We start from the raw sequence: 20,398 nt of genomic DNA, 5'->3' as shown, positions 1-20,398 counted from the left end.
CACACACACACACACACACACACACACACACACACACACTCACACTAGTGGTTTTGTAAGATGTATCTTTTTTTCTGCATAACACTGAAGGTGTATGTGCTTTCTGTCAGTATCACCTCTGTTCTCAAGAACTTGGTAAAAGCCCTGACATGGTCACCTTAAAGCTCTCTATCATGCATGCACTCAAGTTGATTGTGTGTGTGTGTGTGTGTGTGTGTGTGTGTGTGTGTGTGTGTGTGTGTGTGTGTGTGTGTGTGTGTGTGTGTGTGTGTGTGTGTGTGTGTGTGTGTGTGTGTGTGTGTGTGTGTGTGTGTGTGTGTGTGTGTGTGTGTGTGTGTGTGTGTGTGTGTGTGTGTGTGTGTGTGTGTGTGTGTGTGTGTGTGTGTGTGTGTGTGTGTGTGTGTGTGTGTGTGTGTGTGTGTGTGTGTGTGTGTGTGTGTGTGTGTGTGTGTGTGTGTGTGTGTGTGTGTGTGTGTGTTCCAGTGTTTGCCTCTTGTGAAGCGTATTCCTGGAAAGCCTATACGAGTAAAGGGGCCAGGGCTATTCCACAGCTGCACCGCAGCCAGCAACAGTAACTGTTTTCTGGAAGCTTCTCTGTCCATTGGACAAAGGCAGAGTAAAGACTGGTGAAGCTTTTTAAAATTGTATCATAAATTTTAGCACCTTCAGAGAAACTCATCTTCCTTCTCAGAATATAAAGACAATGCAGCATCTTTCAATCCATTAGTATGCATGGACACATACACAAAGTTCACATCATTCTTGGACAACATGCACCAGGAGGAGGAATGCGGGGAGGGGAGAACTGAGCTGGACGGACAGAAAGCAGGAAAAAGAGGCTCATGATGCGAGGGAGCGATGAATGCAAAACAGGCCTGTATAGAATTAAGGACTGCAAAAGAGAAAGCTCAAATCAGCTTAATGAAGGAGGCTCCAGAAAGGAGCAATAAAATCAAGGGTAGTTGAGGTGCAGGCGGTGAATAAGTGCAGGAAGGAGGAATGGATTGAGAGTGAATAGGAGGAGGAGAGAAAAGGAGGAGGGGGGGGGGGCTGTTTTGGAGCAGCATCAATAAAGCTCAAGCTGATTGTGCCTCTGTGATCTGCAGGCTTCACACTCTTTTCTTTTGAAACCTGAAGTCTTCTCTGTCCCATCCCCTCCGAAGTCCTCCTCCTGCCTCCCATCATCTTCATCCTCCTCCTCCTCCGGCTCTTCTCCTCTCTTGTGTGGCTGTTGTGTAACTCTGCAGTGACTGAGCAGCAGCAGCAGCAGCAGCAGCAGCAGCAGCAGCAGCAGCAGCAGCAGTGCTGTTAGTGCCATTGATCAGCAGTTTTAATGCCAGGATGCTCTTACTGTAATAAACGAGCTCAGAGCTATTGAAACAAACACTGAGTGCTTTTGGGGAAATATAAGAATCACACACACACACACAGTATCAGACTGCACCACACTCCCGTGATGTAATGTTACCCTGGATGCCTTTAAACTTACCGCACTCCTGAATTTATCAGTTAGTACTTTTCCATGCTTTAATCCCTCAAGACGTATACTCACTAAAGTTAATGAGACATTTTATATTATTATTAGAGAGTTTTCAGTGGCCATGGTGCACAGGACTCTTTTAACAGAACATATGCTCTGAGATGATGTGGAAATGCCCTTTAATTAATCTCTGTCTTGATGTTCTGGGAAATAATTTATAGTTTGTAGCTTTGAGATGAAAATTGGAAAAATGCCCCCCCCCCCCCCAGTATAGTTTTAAAAATTGTATTTTTAGGATGACTAAACTAGTAGAAGTTTCCTAAGCATAGCATGTAGACCTAAACATTAGCCTGGATTTGAATCCAGTTGGAGACCCTTGCGCCCCCCCCTCCCCACACCCCATATGTTTCCTCATTTGGATGTAAGAGCAGCACATCTGGTATTTCTATTTGTGGTCTGGCACTATGTCATTCTCTCCATCTAGCCCATCCATCTTTTCTACGCTGCAATAACTTTTGTCTCCATAACAATCCAAATCCAAGCTTGACAAAACAAGAGCTTTGCCTCACCTCAGCACATGTAGTCACGCACACACGAGCACATGCGCACATGCACACACAAACACTGATTCAGGATTGTACAGTTCCCTCAGGGCATCTGTAAACACTTGAGGCTGATGGCTGGAGGAAGGTGATAAAGATCACGCTTTATCATTGTAAAGCAATTCCAGTGTCACCTCTGTGTCTGCTCAAAGACACTTTGGGTTATCACACCTGTCATTTCCTTCACAGTCCCATGCACAAACCATTTTGTCGTCAACTATTGCTGGGGGGGGGTTTTTTAACAGAGGATGCTGAAAAAGCTGCATAGCGTACATATGACTCATTATCCAGCAGTGATTGTGTCTCATTGTTTTTGGTCACTTGGTCATTGTTCTTGCAGCAGCACCTGGTTTGAGGTCAGGAGTTCATTGGCGGTATTTGGCATTTAGTGGACACATTTATTAGCAGTTCAAATTCAACAATGTTAAAGTGTCATAAGTATCATTCACATATAATTATTATATTTCTTCTGTATTAAAACCCATCTACGGTTAATAAATGTAGGCTGTTTAAGTCAGTGATGTGTATACCTTTCTAAAAGTCCCAATTCTGCTCTTTGAGTCTAAGCATATTGACCAACAAGCCATGACCTGTAGAGTGAGAATCTGTGTCTGTTAGAAAGACACACACACACACACACACACACACACACACACACACACACACACACACACACACACACACACACACACACACACACACACACACCAGGCAGGGCTTCTTTAGATTTAAATTGCATTAATGGCTCCTTAGCCCTATTCTTAGCCTTAAATCTGTCTCACTCTTCAGGCGTTGACAGGAGTTGCGTTGTGTTGGTGGAGTCTGGTTTGTGTTCAGCATATGGGGGGAATAATATGTGTGTGTGTGTGTGTGTGTGTGTGTGTGTGTGTATGTGTGTGTGTATGTATAGCAGCTCAGATAGGAAACGCTGTTGAAACACGAGAGCCTCCTCAGGACCGTGAATGGGAAGAACGAAGCTGGCTCGCATCGATAACCATTTTCATAAATGTTCCGCCGGGCTTGTAGCTCTCTGCTTTGTTTTTTCCCCCCCGTATTTAGAGGTCGCTTTAGTTCGGTTTAATGACGCCGAACTGAACCGGAGCAGGTGATAAAGATGTGGATACATTAAAAGACGAGGTTCAAGTTTTGTACATGTTTTTTTTCTTTTTCTACGGTGGCGAGTAAAAGCGTGGTGGTTTACGTCAGCGCGGCTGTGGACACAAAGCCGACCAAGCCTCAACCAGACTCCGTGTAAAAAAAAAAAAACACTAGATTTTTTTTTCCAACTTCCATCGCTCCAGTATGTGAACGATGCGAGCTCTTTTTAGTGTGTTTTAATCGAAACGCCTGCAGTCTGAAGACTCGTTAACCCTGCCCCACGGAAACTTAACCGAGGGGGGGTACCAGAGAAGGAGGAGGAGGGGGAGAAGAAGGCGGAGGAGGTCTGGGAAGAAACGATAGAAAGATAAAGAGAAAGGTGTTGGAGGAGTGAGAGAGGGCTGCAAGGAGCAACTCCTTTTTTTATTGTTCCGCGTCTGTTGGCTCTGCAGCCGTGCACAGAAGGGGAAAACAGAGACAGACACACGGCGGGGTTTTGTTTGTTCCAGGGCGCGACAAAAAAAGCTGAAACAACCGTCAATTCTGGATTTCTTTATCCGCTTCCTGTCGTCCAGGATGAGGTTTAAAAGGAACGGGTCCTATACGCTAAATAGGTAAGAGACTGCTGTAATGTAGCGGTAACATAGTGTGCAAACTATTTGAGAAGGAGGGAGGGAGGTACAGAGGGAGGATTTGTCATATGCTGAGAGCTCATAAATTACTTCATGTTCTGTGTGTTATCTCCATGGAGGCTCACTGTGACTTTATACTCTCTTTATTGCACTCTATGTTGTTTCTATAATAGAATATCTCACAGCAGGTCTTTTATCATAGGAGGCTTTATTGCAGTAAAAGCATTTTATTGAAATGTTCTGCACACGCATGAGCTCTTGGCGAGTTCTTTGGATGCCTTTTTAGGTCATTTTTATGAATTTGTTTGTATTAAAAGCTGCAAATATGCATTAAGTTAACTTTTTTTTTAAACAGATATAAAGCAAAATGGGTTAGGGGTTAGGGTTAAACACCAAAACACAGGTTATAAGTCTGTTATTGTATCAATTACTTTCAAGCTCCCAGATTTCAACAGTGTGATGCCCACGTGTTCCTTCTATGAAGCTGGATCGGGAGAAACCTGTTTGTCTCGCTCTAAGAGGGGGGTGGTCACTCTCTTTTGTTTCCTCTCCTCTATTAAGGAAAAGGCTAAATGATCTCTCCCCTTTCTCTTCATTTCCCTCTCTCTCTCTCTCATTATCTTTCTCTCTTTCCCCTCCACAGAAATACCCCCTCATGGCCATCCCATCACCTAGCAACTTCACTTGTTTGTAGCAGTGTGACTGATGTTCCCCCTAACCCACTTTCCCTCAAAATGATTGCAAAAGCCTCTGTTCACACATCCTGGCATATCTAAAACCCGGTCATGAGATGGTTCTTTCCTCTGCCCAGTAGTCCAGCCTCTCTCTCTCTTTTTATAGTGTTTTCAGTACAAGTCACAAGTTTATAAAAAAAAAAAATCAGTTTGTCTTTCTGCCATCTGCACACAGAATCCAGCCCACATGACCGTTACAACGGATGTCCCGCTTTTAGTGCTCGTCTGGATTTCGTGATAACAACCAAGAGCTTACACAAAGCCACAAGAGCATGTTCATATCATTCAAACTGACAGATGATTTAATTGCACTTTCATTTCTCACACTTTTCCTCTGCCCCTCCTTTTCCCCTTCGCTTTGTTTTAAGGCATATGGGCTTCCGCTGTACTTGACAGACAAACAAAAACCCACATCCTGTTTCTTAGGTACTCGAACACAAAGGGAGCTAATGAGTGGCAAACACCCGCTTTACCACACAGAGGGAAATCGCGAGAATGATGTTATCGCTTGTAAACCCCTCCTCCACTTTCTCTTAGGAAGTGTGTGTTACTGCTTCTTCGTGTGTCATGGTGTCACATGCGTGCTCTGTTGCTTGTATGTGTGCAGGTGAGAGGGATGAGGTAATTAAACTTGGAAAGGGGAGGTCTGATAACTGCAGCTCCTGGTGACAGGCCTCCAGGGAGGAGGAGGAGGAGGAGGAGATATGGAAGGAGCAGGAGGAAAAGGAGGAGGGGTGACATCATTGGATGTAAAAGTGCTCTGCTGCAGTTTGTCTTTGTCGTCTTTTTATCTCAGAAAGAAGCAGTGGAGGAGGCGCTGCATCACCCTGTGATGTAATCCAAAGCAGTGTGCAGCAGGGTTACGTGAAATAAGCTCTTTGATTTCTGACTGTCATCCGCGCCTCTGTCATCTCAATCTTTTTGCTTACTATGCAGCAGTGTCTTTGTCTCCTCTTTTGAAAATCGAGCATTGGCCTGTTTGACATAGAGAAGCCAGTCCTCAGCTGCGTCTCCTTCCTTTGTCACGGCCGCTTAATCCTGTGTCAGCCCAGCGCAGCACTCACTGCAGCCTTCGATTACAGCATCACCTGGCCACTGCAGTCCTCGGGAGTGTGCTTAACTAACTGTGTGTTTGTTTTGATCATTATAGAGTGAAGTAAAAAAGCAGAGGACAAAGGGGAAGTGATCACTTTTATTGGTAAAATGCAGGGATGAGAGAGAGAGAGATGTTAAGAGGGCCATGAATCAGTCTGTCCTTCACCTTAAATGCCCTAACGATAACAACGGCACTCTGCAGTGATTGGCTCGCTTCCTGGGGGCTGGTCTCTGCGCTAGCCCCTCCCATCGAGTACCTCTGCATCATTTGTGTGAATGAAGATTCACTATTATATCATAAGTGTGTATAAATGTAACCATGCATTCTTATTAGTCACCCAGTGTGGACTTAAGAGTTGACAATTAGCCATGTGCTGTTTTGAATAAGTCACATATCACTTCATGTGCAAAGTACAAAAAGACTCCAATGATTAACTTTCCACAGAGGTTTGAATGCAGCCCAGATTTCACAAACAGATGTATGTTTGGTCTGTGTGAAGGACTAGTGGACATAGGATGTTTAGCCCTTGTTTAGGATGTATACAGATGGCTGAGATGGCTGCCTCTCAGGGACTGCCCCTCCCCCCTCTCTTTCTCTCTTGCTGTGTCTCTCTCTGTCCCTCTGTCCATCTCTCTCTCTCTCTCTCTCTCTCTCTCTCTCTCTCTCTCCCTCTCTCTCCTGCAGTCCACCCTGTGCTGCCCAGCAGTCAGCAGTTTGTTTATGGGACTCTGTTTGCAAAGCTAATCTTCCCGCCTTTCAAGTGGGAGCCAGCTAGTGAACGCAAACGAGAGAGAGAGAGAGCGAGCAAGAGAGAGGGAGGGAGAGAGAGAGCGCAAGCAAAGAGTGTGAAAGTGAGGCAGGCAGTTGCAGTAGTTGGAAAGGAGAGAGAAAGAGAAACATGCTTTAAGAAGTGTGTCTGGACTCGTGAATGTTTTTTTTGTTTTTGTTTTGAAAGTGTTTTTTTTTTTTTTTTTGGTGCATTTGCTAAACGTCCCGGGTGGGAAAGTCAGTCCGTCCTGCGTGACCTGCGGTTAAGTCCGAGGCCGTTCCTGTACGATCACATAAGGTGCTATGCTGGAGCTGCTGCACCTGTAGACGATTTTGTGAAAGAAAGGAGCAGAGACGTGGAGGTGAAAAGGAGGAAGAGTGCGTCACCGCTGGTCGGATGGGGGTTCTGGTGTGCTGTGACTGCTTCTTCTATCGGTAGTTAACCGAGTCTCTCGTTTATGCCTTTTTGACCTTTACTTCCCCTTTACTGCTGTTGTTTATTGTTGTTGTTTACGTCACACTTTTGTCCCAGCTTACTTCTGCTTACATTACCAGACCTTCATTAACTTCTGCATCCTTCCCCCTCCTCCTCTCCCTCCCCCATTTCATCCAGTCTGTCTGTTTTGCTGCTGCGGTTTTGTAGGAGACATTTGAGGACAGTGCTGCTGTAGCAGGCAGAGATTCTGCTGTAGTCAGACACACGGCGTGCCTCGACTTGTGGGAGGGAAGGAGGCAGAAGAGGAGAGAGGGACAGGGATGGCACTTTGCCAGTCTCCTATAGCTGACCAAGTGGAAGACGAGTTAGGTGCTGCTGGTTACAGGGTTTATTTGCAGGAGAGGTTAGTTGGAGAGAAATGATATCCGGCCAGAAGTCAGACTTGTCCACCTCTGTGTGCCCTTTTTGGCAGCTTGGCTCTGTTTGTTTGGACACAGTGTTCCTTCACAGGGGTGCAGAGATGTGTCCTTTCCTTTTTGTTTTTTTGTTTTTTGTTGTTTGCAAAAGCACTGACCCAAGAGACTTTGCTCTTTTTCTGCTTGTTATCAACTGAATTAACTCTTTACCCGCAAAGACTACAATGTGGCAGGGATGTCTGACGGACTTTCTGGCACTCTTCAAGCTGGTTATTGTGCCTCAGAGAATGACAGGGTATTTGATTTAGTCCCTCAGCTCTCTTGCAGGCTGAGCAGAAAGGATCTGGTTCCCCTCTCATGTGGTTGTGGGGTGAGCCTGCCTGAGCCTGGCTTCACTGCTGTATAAAGTCTAAATATAACTCTCTGGTTCTCTGAGGAGCGTTTTGATGGTGAGGGTAAAATTGTAGCTTTAACTCAGACACACACAGCACAGCTGGATTACATTAGGCCTCGGTGTGATTCAGAACTTTGTTTACACTTCTCTTGGTTTGAATAGCAGCCTGTCTGTTATGTGTGTGTCATGTATCTGCACATGTGTGATATACTGTAGGCTTTTGTTGAAACACACACAGAAGCCTTGTAAAGGTACGGCTTACGCCAGCAATACTTACGTCAATGATGCAGGGGTGGGGCCTGGATGGAGCGCTAATGTCTCATATTGGCTCATTAAGCTAAAATGGGCCGTCACTTCTATTTTTAGCATTTCCTCTGCTGTTAGCCAATCACAAGGCTTGCTGGTGATATTATAGTGCTTGATTGATGTGCGTGTTTTGAGGCACACCCATCCAAACGGGTCCTTGCTGACCTCAGTCAGGGCCAGCGCTCGGTCCCTGAGGCTCTGGTGTTTCAGCTTTCAACAGTAGCATTGTGTGGAGTACAAACTGGTTGCCAGCTCTACGTCCATAAGTGTCACCTCTGATTTTCATCATGAGGGAGGGTATATACGGTGTGTCATCAAAGACATAAAGTCACCATACCTTTTTAAAGCCTTATGATATATGCTTTTTTTGGGTTTATGTTTATATACAGCCAGGAGCAGAGATTTCATTATTTATAGTATGTCCATTTAAGCAGGACACATTGCGCCAGGTACCCTTTTTAAAAAAAAATTCAAACATAACTTTGCTGTATTTCAGAATCATACATGGTATCATTCTCTCATCACATTATTTCTCTCATAAACCATTATTATTTAGAATCTTTTTCTTGATCAGAATCAGGTTTTATTTCCAGGACATTTACACATACAATGAATATAGTTTCTGTGTTGCAAAACCCCACGAAGTTAGAATATAAAAGTAGTAAGCTAGTTAACAGCCGTGCTCCTGCTCTCAGGGGACTTCAATAAGATCAAATTAACCGTAAACAAATAGGAATGGTCTTACTTTTAGTCTAGGATTTAGATAAAAGTGATACAACTCTCATGTTTGTCTAGTTTGATTATTAAAATATTACAGATGTGACTAAGCAATATTGTCTTTGCAAGTACGCAGAAAAGGAGTCTTCTCACTTTGGGCGGCTAATTTGATTCCATTTAAATACATTATCATTATAAAGCTTTGTAGTTTGACCTTCCAGTGGTTAGCCGTGTAACACTGTTATTTCAGTATCACATCACTGTAATCTCTTACATTATCACATGTAGTCTCTCTTACTCACAAATACAATCTTACTGAAGCAATTTTCTCCTTCATTACAACTGTCCGGAGGCAACAACTACCACACAATGGAGTTCAGTTCTGGGTCAAGTTCTCATCCAGCTTTTGTTAATTTTGTGCCTTTTTTGTGTGTTTCCTTTTACTGTACCGTCAACGTTTCAGGCCGTCATTTCTCCATAAAAGATTGCAAAATGAAACAGGAAATCCAACTTTCCTCTGAGTTATGAGGTTTAAAGTTTCTGTTCCATTCGTGATGTATTAATGTTGACATGTTGCTGGAAAGCAGACCTGCAGGCTCCATCACATGACAAAAGCTTGTGTGTGTGTTTTTTTCTCTCTCTCTTGGTGGATGAGTTTTTGAATATAAAATGTTTGGCGTGTGGAACAATAGTCCTGAGTGTCTCATCGTACTGTGTGTGCTGTATTAGTGGAGCAGGCTCTACTGTTTTCCATATGTCTCTCATTAAGCTATCTTTGGCTGCTTGCACAGAGCTGAGACGTTTAGCTTAACAAGGACACCATTCAACACCAAATAAAACCCTGCTCTCCCGTGCCCTCAGCCCAGCAGACTCCCTCCTCTCACAGCTGTCTGTCACTGGGATGGAACTGAACTGACTGGGACTTAAATGCGCTGGACTTTGACGTTAGCTTATTCAAAGATTCGGGCTGCTGCAGCAACGATATAGTACGTTGACATCTCATGAATTCGTATGTGTTGAAAGCTTCGGTTGACTAAATTGGATGGCGCTGTCTCTTGCAACTATTGCACTACATAGCCAACTACTTCGTCATACTGGTTTGATATAAATGTAATAATTAAACTTCAATCATTTCCAGAAGAATACAGATTGACTTAACTTAGATTTTGTATATCCAGTTCTACTGTACCCCTGACTGTGCTTGTGTTTGTTGTTTACCACTCCTCTCAAACACTAACAAAATAAATGGAGCATGCTGTCCAGAATCAATCCTTGGGATTCAGTGGATTCATCATCAACTAAAGTGCTGCACTTTGATGATCAGGGATAAGGAAAACTTTCATCGGTAACATTAAAAATCTATCAATTATTTCTCACATTGATCTGTTCTTAAATTGCTCCCCTAGTTCTCAGAAATGTCTTTTAAAATCAGGCACACGGGAATATGGTATTCCTTTCCCTCTGTTTTATAATAGAGATCAGATTAATCTTGCCTGAGGTGTGTGTTTCTATTATCCTCTGTCAGGTTGTGTGTTACATTTGACTCTTGTGCTGGGACAGTCATTGCAAATAAAAGAAGTCTGTTAGATCTGACTTGAGTGACTGTCCTTCTCGCCTTTCACCTGCCCTCCGTTCACTGTGGAGGGCAGACCTCACACACACACAGGGCCAGTTACATAACAGTGACAATGCATGTGTTTTTTGTGTGTGTATGCAGCCTAGTCCTGCTGGCTCAGGAGGAGGAGGAGGAGAAAGAGGTGGCCTTGCACTAACCTCACCTCCGCATTTAGATCCACACAGTCAGCAGAGACGGACACACAGCCAGGCACACGCTTAAATAAAAACTTCTTTGCAGCTCTTTAGATACTGACACAACTTGTTTATTTATAAGTATTTAAAACAAGAAGAGGCAAAAGGCTTACCTCCTGCAACACATCATGTTGTGCACATAGCATAATATGTCAAGTCATCTCTGTGTGGTAGCAGGTGCCTTGTAGGCATGGATAACATTCAGAGCTGCTTGGTGGCTCAAATGGCCTGTGAAAAAGGCCTCATTGTGTGGTGCTCAGTTTGTAGGTAGTTCAGGTGGCCAGAAAAAAAAAGAGTGCAGTACCAAAACAACAGGGGCCTGGAGGCGTGTATAGGCTGTAAAGGCATCAGGCAGGGAAACTGTTTGTTTGTAGTAGTTCCTGCAGCAGCAGCAGCCCATGGTTTCTCTGTGCTGCCTCTGGGAACAGGAGGCCCATTTGAAGGGAGACAGGAAGTGCCTGGGCGCCTCACTTCCTGTTTATGGAGTTTGTCCCAGGCGAGAGTTAGAGGGAGGGGCAGTCTGGTGCTGCTTATTAAACGGGGACGGCAGTGGGGGTGTAGGTTAGCGCTCCTTATTTCTTCTGCCCTCTAACTCAAACTGAAACACACACTCAAACACAGATTCTTTGGCAGCCAATGCCTCTTCATTTGTTTCAATTATGTACTTTTTGACATGTCCCTGTTACAAACGACAGACTGGAGAAAGGATGGGAAGTGCTGGGTTCATAACACGATGTGTGATAGACAGCCCATGATGATAATAATAATAATAATATCACAAAACAGTGATTCATGATACATCACAATATCTGATCAACTGAAGAAGAGAAACTGCCCTTAAAGAGGTAACACACAGGACCAATTTGGTGACAGTTTCATCTCTTATCATCTCATTTTTCATTTCTTAACTTATTTTCACTGCTGTCTGACATTATCCTGTTGTTTTCTTCTTCTTTAATCCCTCTCTTAACTTCTTATTTGTCCAACAAACATCCTTTCTCGTTGCCCTCAGTCATGTCTTAAGCATCATCGTGAGGAGTCATTGAGTAGTGACGCAGTGAGTCAAAATGCTAACGAAAGCTATTTAGAGTGCCATATTGCAAATATTGATATTTGGCACCAGACATTTGATAATTGCATCACACAAGTCAATATATATTACTGTATTGATATTCTGTCCTGCCTTTACATGAGATTTAGACAGGAACAATCAAAGAAGGGAAAGGCAACTGTTTTACATAGAGATTGTAATTTTTCATCCCTTAAAAGCACCACTGGATCCCGCCTACAGCATGCTCTGATCAGTGAGTCACACACACACACACACACACATTAAACTCCTTGTGAGCACACATTTAATCAAAGAGTAGCTGAGGAGGAGGCTGCACCGGAGCGAGCAGGGATGCTGCAGAGTGCTGACTCCAGCATGTTCTGAAGTGACGTCCGTACCATTTATTAGTGAACTCAGAGGCTCCGGGCCAAACATGGACTCACCTTAAATACCCTTTTGCTTCACTGGAGCTCTGATTTATGGCAGAACTTTAGTTACTGTGTTTAGTCTTGTGTGCTGCAGACAGATGTGCACATCCTCCCCATCCCCCTTAAGGAAAGATGATGTCACCACATAAGCTCATCTCCTCCCCAGGTGGGAGACAGTTAGTCTTCTAACTCCAGCCAGTCAGAGGCTTGTTTACACCTGAGTCCCCTAGTGAGAAGACGCACACACACACACACACACACACACACACACACAGCCTCACAGTGACGAACACTGCTGATCTCATCTGCTCATAAAAGAATCTGATTACATTGCTCATCGTTTACTGAAGGATATCGCTCATTGGTTGAGGGTCGAGGAGATCATGAATATTAGCTCTGTCAGTAGAGTGTTGGAGTGCTGCTGCAGTGGTGGAGCAGCACACACACACACACACACACACACACACACACACCTCCCTGCTCCTGCTGCTCCAAGGACATCTATTGATTTGACCTCTCTTGTGTCTCCTTTCTATGCGTCTCTCTTTTATTCTCCCATTCTGACAACAGCTGCCTCCGCCCACATCCTTCCCTTGCTCATTATTACGCCATCTGTGGGCGACAGGCATGCCTGTTGTTTAGTAGCATATATGTTGGTAAGTAGTAAAAATAGAGAGAAATAGTTACTTAATAGTACTGTTTCCCCTGTGTACATGTGTTTGTGCTCTCTTTTTGCCCCCTCAGCACACCGCCACAGGACATGCTCTCATATTTCCTCGATGCCAGTCACTGACAAAGGGCAGAGCCTTCGCTGTGGTTTCACTGTCATCTCAGCAATCCCTCAAGGGAGCAAAACATTCATGGCTTTGTCAAGGAATTTCCATTACATTTGCTGCTTTTTTCCCCCTTTGTGTCCATGCTCTCCACCCTCTCTCTCTCTTCTACGCCCCTTTCCTGTCCACTGTTGTGGCTTCGGAGCACAAACATGTGACATCGTCGCCTTGTCTTACCTCACGACGCTGCTCGGCTTTTAACCTCTGCCAAACGCTCTCTGTCTGTTTTTTCTGTGGGACCGACTGTGGGCTGACCATCACTACCCCTTGCATTGCTGTTGTTGGCATCGCTGTTGTTGTTTTTGGGAGGAACACAATAAGAGGCGGTGATTTAATCATTTTTATTTCCTCAGAGCAGACTTCCTCTGTTGAGAGAAGAGGTGTTGTTGTACGCACACACACACACACACACACACACACACACACACACACACACACACACACACACATTAATGATCGCGGTTAAACTCAAACTCATGTTTCCATAATCTGGATTTTGACTTTGTTTACCTGTCAGCCTGCTTCAGTCACATGCTTTTTCTTCACCTCTTTCTTTGCCCAAACTGGGGCGTGAGCACTTCCTGAGCCTTCATCTCCTCAGTGTTAATCAAACTGACACAATGGAGCAGAGTTTCCTCTGTTATCAGATGATGGTCAGATCTCGTCTAGTCATCGGGACAGGAGGTTCATTTATTTCCATTGTGTTTTCTTACTGTTATTGTTAGGATTTTCTGGTAGACTTTCAACTTTTTTGACTGTTTTTGTGGCCACATCCCGAGTCAAAACTATTTGAATATAACAAAATGGCCATTTTAGATAAAGTATGTGAATATCTTGAGAGCTTTGATAGCCTACTCAGTATTCGGAAGCACTAAGCAGCACTAATTAGTTTTGTGTGTGTGTGTGTGGGGGGGGGGGGGGGGGGGGGTGTCAAAGAGATGAATAATTATCGTACAAATTCTGAGAAAGGTTGTACTAACTATAACAGCAATAAATAGATTCATTATCAGTCAGAAGAGACTGAATTGCTTTCTCACTGAATCAATCTTGTGATTATTTTCTAAGCAAAAATACCAAACATATGCTGATTTCAGCCTCTTACATGTGAGGATTTTTAGCTCTTTTTTTCATTTTCTTCATGGAAATAGTCGGATTGTGGATTTTGGACTGTTGCTTTGACAAAAGTAGCAACTTGAAGTCATGACTTAAGGCTCTGAGAAATTCTTATGAGAGTGTTTCGCAACCGTTTGACCTTTTATTAACTAAAGAATTCATTGATTTATGGATTCTGAAAATATCTGTATTGCAAACTTAACTAAGAGAAAGACACGACTCAGATGAACAGATAAAAGTTGGTCCTTTTTTATACAATAAACTCAACATGAAACTCAGCAGCTTAAGATACAAACAGCATTAAAACTTAAACCTGTACTACTTGTTTAGTCACAAGCTCCAGCCCGGACATTTCTGACCTGGTCAGTTCATTCATGTTCTCAGGGGGTCAAACAGCATCGGTTCAGACAAAATAACAAAATCAAACGCAACATTTCTGTATGCTCACATACCAGACAGTTTGATGGAGCACAGCTTGGTCTGCTGATGCAGGAAATGGAGACCTTTCTCCTGGGAAACCTTTCATCTCTCACCTCTGTTTGTTATTGTTTGTGTCTCACAGGCTGAGAGCATGCCGACCTGCTGACCAGGTTACGTGTGGATAGTGGACTGATGTGATTTCACTTGTTCTCTTAAGGCAGCGTGTAGATCTTCTCAGCTGGTGTTAAACCATCATTTCTGCCTTCTTTGATCATGATTCAGATTGGCTGACGCTGCCACATACCTGCCTTTATGTAATACAGATTTTAAACATTGTTCACATTCTGTAGTTGCCTCATTTCATCGCTTACGCTCTGCTGGAGTCAGACAGTGATATGTGGGACATGTCGACGCAGTCGCTCAGGCGGCGATGAAATATGTCTGCTCCACATCAATCAGTCTCTCATTCCCCCATGTAGTGCCGTTTGGTAAATTGTCAGATCCATCAGAACTAATTGCTCAACTTAAAGGACGTTCTGTACGATTATATCTGTATTCATGTGTGCGTGATTTCTGGAAAGCGCTATTGGTTACATCCACATTCCCCTCATTAGGAAATCTGTGACTAAATGGCCTCACTTAGGAGTTAATGAGCTGGATCAGGGCTGGCATGCAAAGCCTCAGAGCAGAAAACTGAGCCACCCAAACTGTTAGCATGAACCCCACACCCTCCTTTTTATGTCTGCTTCATTTGCTGTATACACTCACCAACAACAGTCTCCACAGTTCTGTCTCTGTTTGCTTTTTTGATGTCCCATCTTCTAGTAGCCTTTGCAGCACAACTGTGCTGTTGCCTGTTTTATGGAGAGTTAGATGATTCTAATATACAGCTGCTGTACTCTTATCTCTTTTTGCTGCTGTAACTTAGAGCTCCTTCATCCCATACAGACTTGAAAATATTTAACTGGCATTTCTCCATCATTTTGTTGTTTTTTATTTTTGTGTTTTTCTTTTTCAGACCATGAAAGGGGAGCTCTGTTCACCATTAAGCCACATCTTACCACACACACACACACACACACACACACACACACACTCTGTGCAAACACAGCTCTACCCTATATGTATGCCATGGTGGCCTTTCTCCTCTATCCTGTCGACTTCACCTTATTCCACACACACACACACACACACACACACACACACACACACACACACACACACACACACACACACACACACAGACTACTTCTTGTACTGCTGAGCAAACAGTAGCAGATGTTTGACCGCAGCTCTCCATTAACCTCTTCTTTACGTTCTTGACCTCCCCTCGCTCACTTGTTTCTGAATACCAGCTGCACTTCTTTTTATCTATATCTCGATTTTTTTTCACACGTTGTTTTCTCTTTATGCTCTTTTTGTTACTCAGCCACTTTTTAAGTTGAAAGTAACTTATTAAGTTCTACAATCTGGCGATGCTGGCTTCTAAAGCATCTGGGTTTCAAATCGCACACACACACGTGTCCACACCCTTATTATAAAACCAGGAATGGAAAAGTTAGTCTAGCTGTGAGGCTGTGTAAGAATCAGAAAGTCTGCAGTTAGAGACCTTTTCTAAGGCTGGGTACAGTAAGTGATGATGTAGCTCTCTGTCCTCTCACGTTTTCTCTCACTTTAATGCAAAAAAAAAAGCTGTCTTCAACTTCTTTCTAGTATCTGGTTGCTGCTCTATAGGTTTGTACAGTAGTGATGTGATAGAGTAGTTACCTGATGTGAGAAATGTATGTTTTATGCCAGCGGGTGGCAGTGTTGCTCTCTCAGCTTAATTGACTGTGTGTGTGTGTGTGTGTGTGTGTGCGTGGGAATGTTCCTCTTTCACAGGCCTTACACTCTGTTGTGTTTTGTCCTGTTCCATACAAGCTGTAATGTGAAGGTAATGTTTGGGTTTGGTTCAGAAATGTTCTGTATTTTATCTGCTGTGTGTGTGTGTGTGTGTGTGTGTGTGTGTGTGTGTGTGTGTGTGTAGTTGTGTGTGTGTAGTTGTGTGTCTTTGCCTTAGTGCCAAGGTTATCATAACTTTCATTGGAAAGCTGCGTTCTTTTTCCTTTTTTGAAGTTTATTACAGTTCTGGGAAGAAGAGTGGGCTGCGGGAACCTTTTGTGTTTCCTCCAGCACTGCACGAGGCAAAACACATGAAACCACAAACACACGATGTGCAAGTATAAAAACTCATACGTGATGATAGACATCACTTTGAAGTGACATTAACGAGAAGTCTTTAACGTGCATCTGCTGATGAGGATCATGTGATCACAGTTTTTTTAAATTATTGGTTAAGTCTGTTAATTGTTCACCCTTTCCATATTCCAAAAAAATGAATTAAAACAATACTCATTTTGCTAAAATATCTGTAAATCAAGGCAATGTGAAATTTATGATGTTCTTTACCTCACAGACATTTGTGACATGAATAATGCACTTGCCCTAATTGCTTTTTGATCATTTTACATTGAACTATAGTAGAATATATATATATATATATATATATATAGTCAATATACACACACTTGTCTGTGACATTTGATCGAGTGACTGCATCCATTCCCACCTTGAGGACACAGTCACTCTCTGCTCGTGCTCTGTGCTCCTGTTATTCAGGAGGACATCCACTTCACCTGCCCCCCCCCATTCGCTGGTCTCTCAACATGTCACTTCTGTCAGGTCGCCAGACATTATATCTCAGGTGACCTTGCACTTGAGCCTCTTGGCGCTCATGTGCACGTCTGGTTTGTTTGTCTGTGTGATTTTACACTAGACAGACAGGTGTTATTGCTGCCCAGGTGGCATATTATGGGATGGATGGTGACTCTCCCCAGCTAAGGAATGTAAGGAGGAGTGCAGCAGGCGGCGAGGGCATGCTGAGACAGCCTCCCACACTGCTCTCCTTCATCTTCAGTTATTACTCTCGTTTACTCTTCTTTCGCTCTCATTTTTTTCCTTGCCACTACCCACTACGCTCTCTCTGCATCCCTTTTACTTGACTATAATCCTTACTTTTCTCTTTCTCACCTTTTTCCATCGGATCCATTGCGATCTCCTCTTTCATCCCTTTCTCCCCTTCATATTCAATTTCTGGCCCATTGGTGCTGATATGATAGTGTTCTATCCAGGCAGTATTCATGGAGTTGGTGATCCATAAACAACACAAGTCTGGTATGTCTCATCTCCTGTCCTCCATCTCGCTAAATCCCTCTCTTCCTTCAGTCATAAACCAGTCACAACATGGCCTGACTAGGCTTTCTCATTTGCAAACTTCCTTCAGAAATTCTCTCCACTGCATGAAAATATGCAGAAACAGTTTCCAAACTAACCTGACGTGTAAATGGATTCTGAATGATTTGGCAAACAGACAGTAAAGTATTTTTGTGTGTGAATGTCATTGCTGCTGTTAAATGGAGCATGAAGTCACACCCTCATATGTTTGCTCATGAAGTGAACACGACTACCTCCCAAACAAGAAGTCAAGTCAAACCAAACAGAAAGCTGTGTTTCTTAGACTCTGCTCTTGACCTCCTTTTTGCTCACCTCTTCATGTTTTGCTCGTCCTCGTCAGCTCTCTTCTTCTCTCCTTTGTTTAGCCAGGTTGTGTGTGCACAGAGCGATGGCATGTCTTTGCATGCAGCCCTTCCCCAACAGGAATGCAGAGCAAAGGAGAGATGGAGCCAGGGAGGAAAAGAAGTCACATGCAACAAGAGAGAATTAGAGGACTTCAAGGCCTTAAAGGTGGAAAGGAAGAAAAAATGAATAAGAGCTGGTCCACACTGAAAGAGCCTGATACATTAATAAGAAAACTAAAATGCAGTGTTTTGTTTAAAAACAAAACACCTGCTAAACACCTAGTAACACATGTTAAAATAGATCAAAATGAAAAAGCTATAAAGTGCAGCCAGGAATCGCTAAGTGTGTTGGCTCAGGTTTGTTTCTGCAGATGCACATACATACAAACTGCAGTAACACAAGTTCAGTATTGCATGAATTGCACACTGTCAAGTTTTTAATGCAGGTACAAAAGTTGATTCTGAGACCCTGATTGGATGTTTTTTTTTAGCCTTGAAAGTCCCCTTCAGAGAATCCAACTGCCCTGTCTTGATGTATTTCCTACTGAAACAGGATAGAACCAATCACAAGATAGAAGGGGGGACATGACGTCGGGGTGAAGTTGATTGGACCGTTAGCTTCGATAAAGCTTTTTGATTGGTCAAAAATTAGTAAGTGTCCTAGAGTGTAGGATGAATCATCAGACATTTGAAAAGTTTAAAGGAAGAGAAAAAACTGTTATGTTGATGTAAAAATACTCTGTTAATTCTTTATTGAAATATATTAGACAGATAAATGAACATTTAAAACAGGAATACTGGATTAAAACTGGGAAAATGCATTTTTCACTTCATAGGGACTTTAATGCAGTTTGTGTTGATATTTTTCCTGCGTTGTTAGCACAAACAGCGCTCTTTTTGTCCCATAATGACAGTCAGTATTGCAGGTTGGGTCGCTGGGTTCAGTGCATGCAGTCTCTCCCGGCCTTGCTGACCTTTATCCAAGCCTATAGAAACCCCTCTTGCCACAAAGACCTTCAGTCTGAGCTGTTTTCACTGACTAAGACCTTACCTAAACACACCGCAGCACTCCCACAATCCCAGAACGCATTGCAAACTGGAGGTCTTACATTGCAACTTGGACCTGCTCTGATTTTTATTCATTCATTTGGGGTTTTAACACGATTGGTGGCCCAACCTGTCTATCATTTTGACTCCAGCTATGATTGGCTCGAGATCTGCTTTCATAGGGCCCGGACTGGGCTGTTTCCAGGCCCTAAGGCGTATCTGCTGTGGTTGTGACTCATCAGCCGCTGGCCTGGAATCAGTGTTTTCTTTGTCTCAAAAAGGTGGAATGTCCGCTGACTTTCAGACCCAACCTGTCAGGCCAGCTATCTACCTCTTCTCTGCAGTGAGGAGAGCGAACACACCAAAATGTCCAACTCAGCTTTTTCTTCATTCAGTCCCTCATTTATGTATCAGTCGACTGTTAAAACTTGCTCTTCAACAAACCAATTTTCCATATTTCTTTCATCACAGGACCGCCTCCTATAGGCATTATTACGTTAACTGCTGTGATGATTGGAATTACTCACATTTTTCCTTAGTTCTTTTCTCTCACATTTCTGTGTTATGTTATCATGCTTACTGTTATTTCTTTGTTGTTCACATTAACTCATGCGTGTGTCACATGCAGCACTGACGTCAGCGTGTTTCCATAAGCTGCCTTCATGTCTTCTCTTCTGTCTAATAAGTGACTGGTTTTAAAATGAAATCTGGGCCTCTGCTGTCTGTATCTCCTGGGTGGTTGTCTTTTGATGAGGTTAGCACACTTAGAGCAGCTTGTTACTGCTGATAAAAGACAGGCTACAAGCTGTACACTCAGGGGATGTACACAGTGTGGAATATTAATCTAATCTGAAGGTACTCATTTTTATGTATATCACAGCTCGTATAGTTAAATAGAAGCTGCACTTTATGTAACTCTTGAAAGTTTAAAATGCAACCTCAGGCACTCACTTTCAAATGAATCAAGTTGGCTGTTTGGATATATACGTAGTGCGAGATGCAGCCACATCTGTTTTTTTCTGGGGGCAGGTGGTGGACGCGTGAAGCCATGTCTTGTCTGCGCAATAGCAGAGAAGGTGGCTGTGACGTTGGCTGAAGAAAGAGTAAACCTCTGTCTGCCAGACAAAGGAATTCAGCCGTTGGTTTCCATCCACGTCAGGCGTTGCGTAAGACGGTACGACCCGTGCCGCACCGTTGCCTTCTACACCTGCTCTGTTAACCTTCAGCTCACATGACACCACAAACTGCAGGTGTGACTACTTATTACCTGTTAGAGCTAAGAAATGGACATGTTAAGTTAAAAGTCAGTTGCTCTTTAACTTTCACCCCTGATTCAATGAAGCACTTTATCCACTCGAACACTCTAGAGAATGTAGAGCCCCCGGCCCCCGGCCAAGCACC

General features: G+C 43.4%; 1 protein-coding gene across 3 annotated transcripts in view; it reads left to right on the top strand.

The window, feature by feature from the left end:
- Positions 1-20,398, top strand: part of mob2a (MOB kinase activator 2a) — a 58,410-nt gene that overhangs the window by 19,373 nt on the left and 18,639 nt on the right. The window contains exon 1 of one of the 3 annotated variants that reach the window (XM_061036521.1): positions 3,357-3,794. The exons of 1 other annotated variant lie outside the window; for it this stretch is intronic. In XM_061036521.1, coding sequence (XP_060892504.1) covers positions 3,757-3,794 — 38 coding nt within the window. In that variant the 5' untranslated portion in view covers positions 3,357-3,756. Of the gene's footprint in view, positions 1-3,356; positions 3,795-6,484; positions 6,846-20,398 lie in introns of those variants that run through there. One more of the 3 variants, XM_061036522.1, reaches the window with a different exon arrangement.

This window comes from Labrus mixtus, chromosome 4, assembly GCF_963584025.1.
Source record: "Labrus mixtus chromosome 4, fLabMix1.1, whole genome shotgun sequence".
In the NCBI taxonomy this organism is placed as follows: domain Eukaryota; kingdom Metazoa; phylum Chordata; class Actinopteri; order Labriformes; family Labridae; genus Labrus; species Labrus mixtus.
Note: the sequence above shows the minus strand (reverse complement) of the source record. Positions and strands in the feature narration are given on the sequence as shown.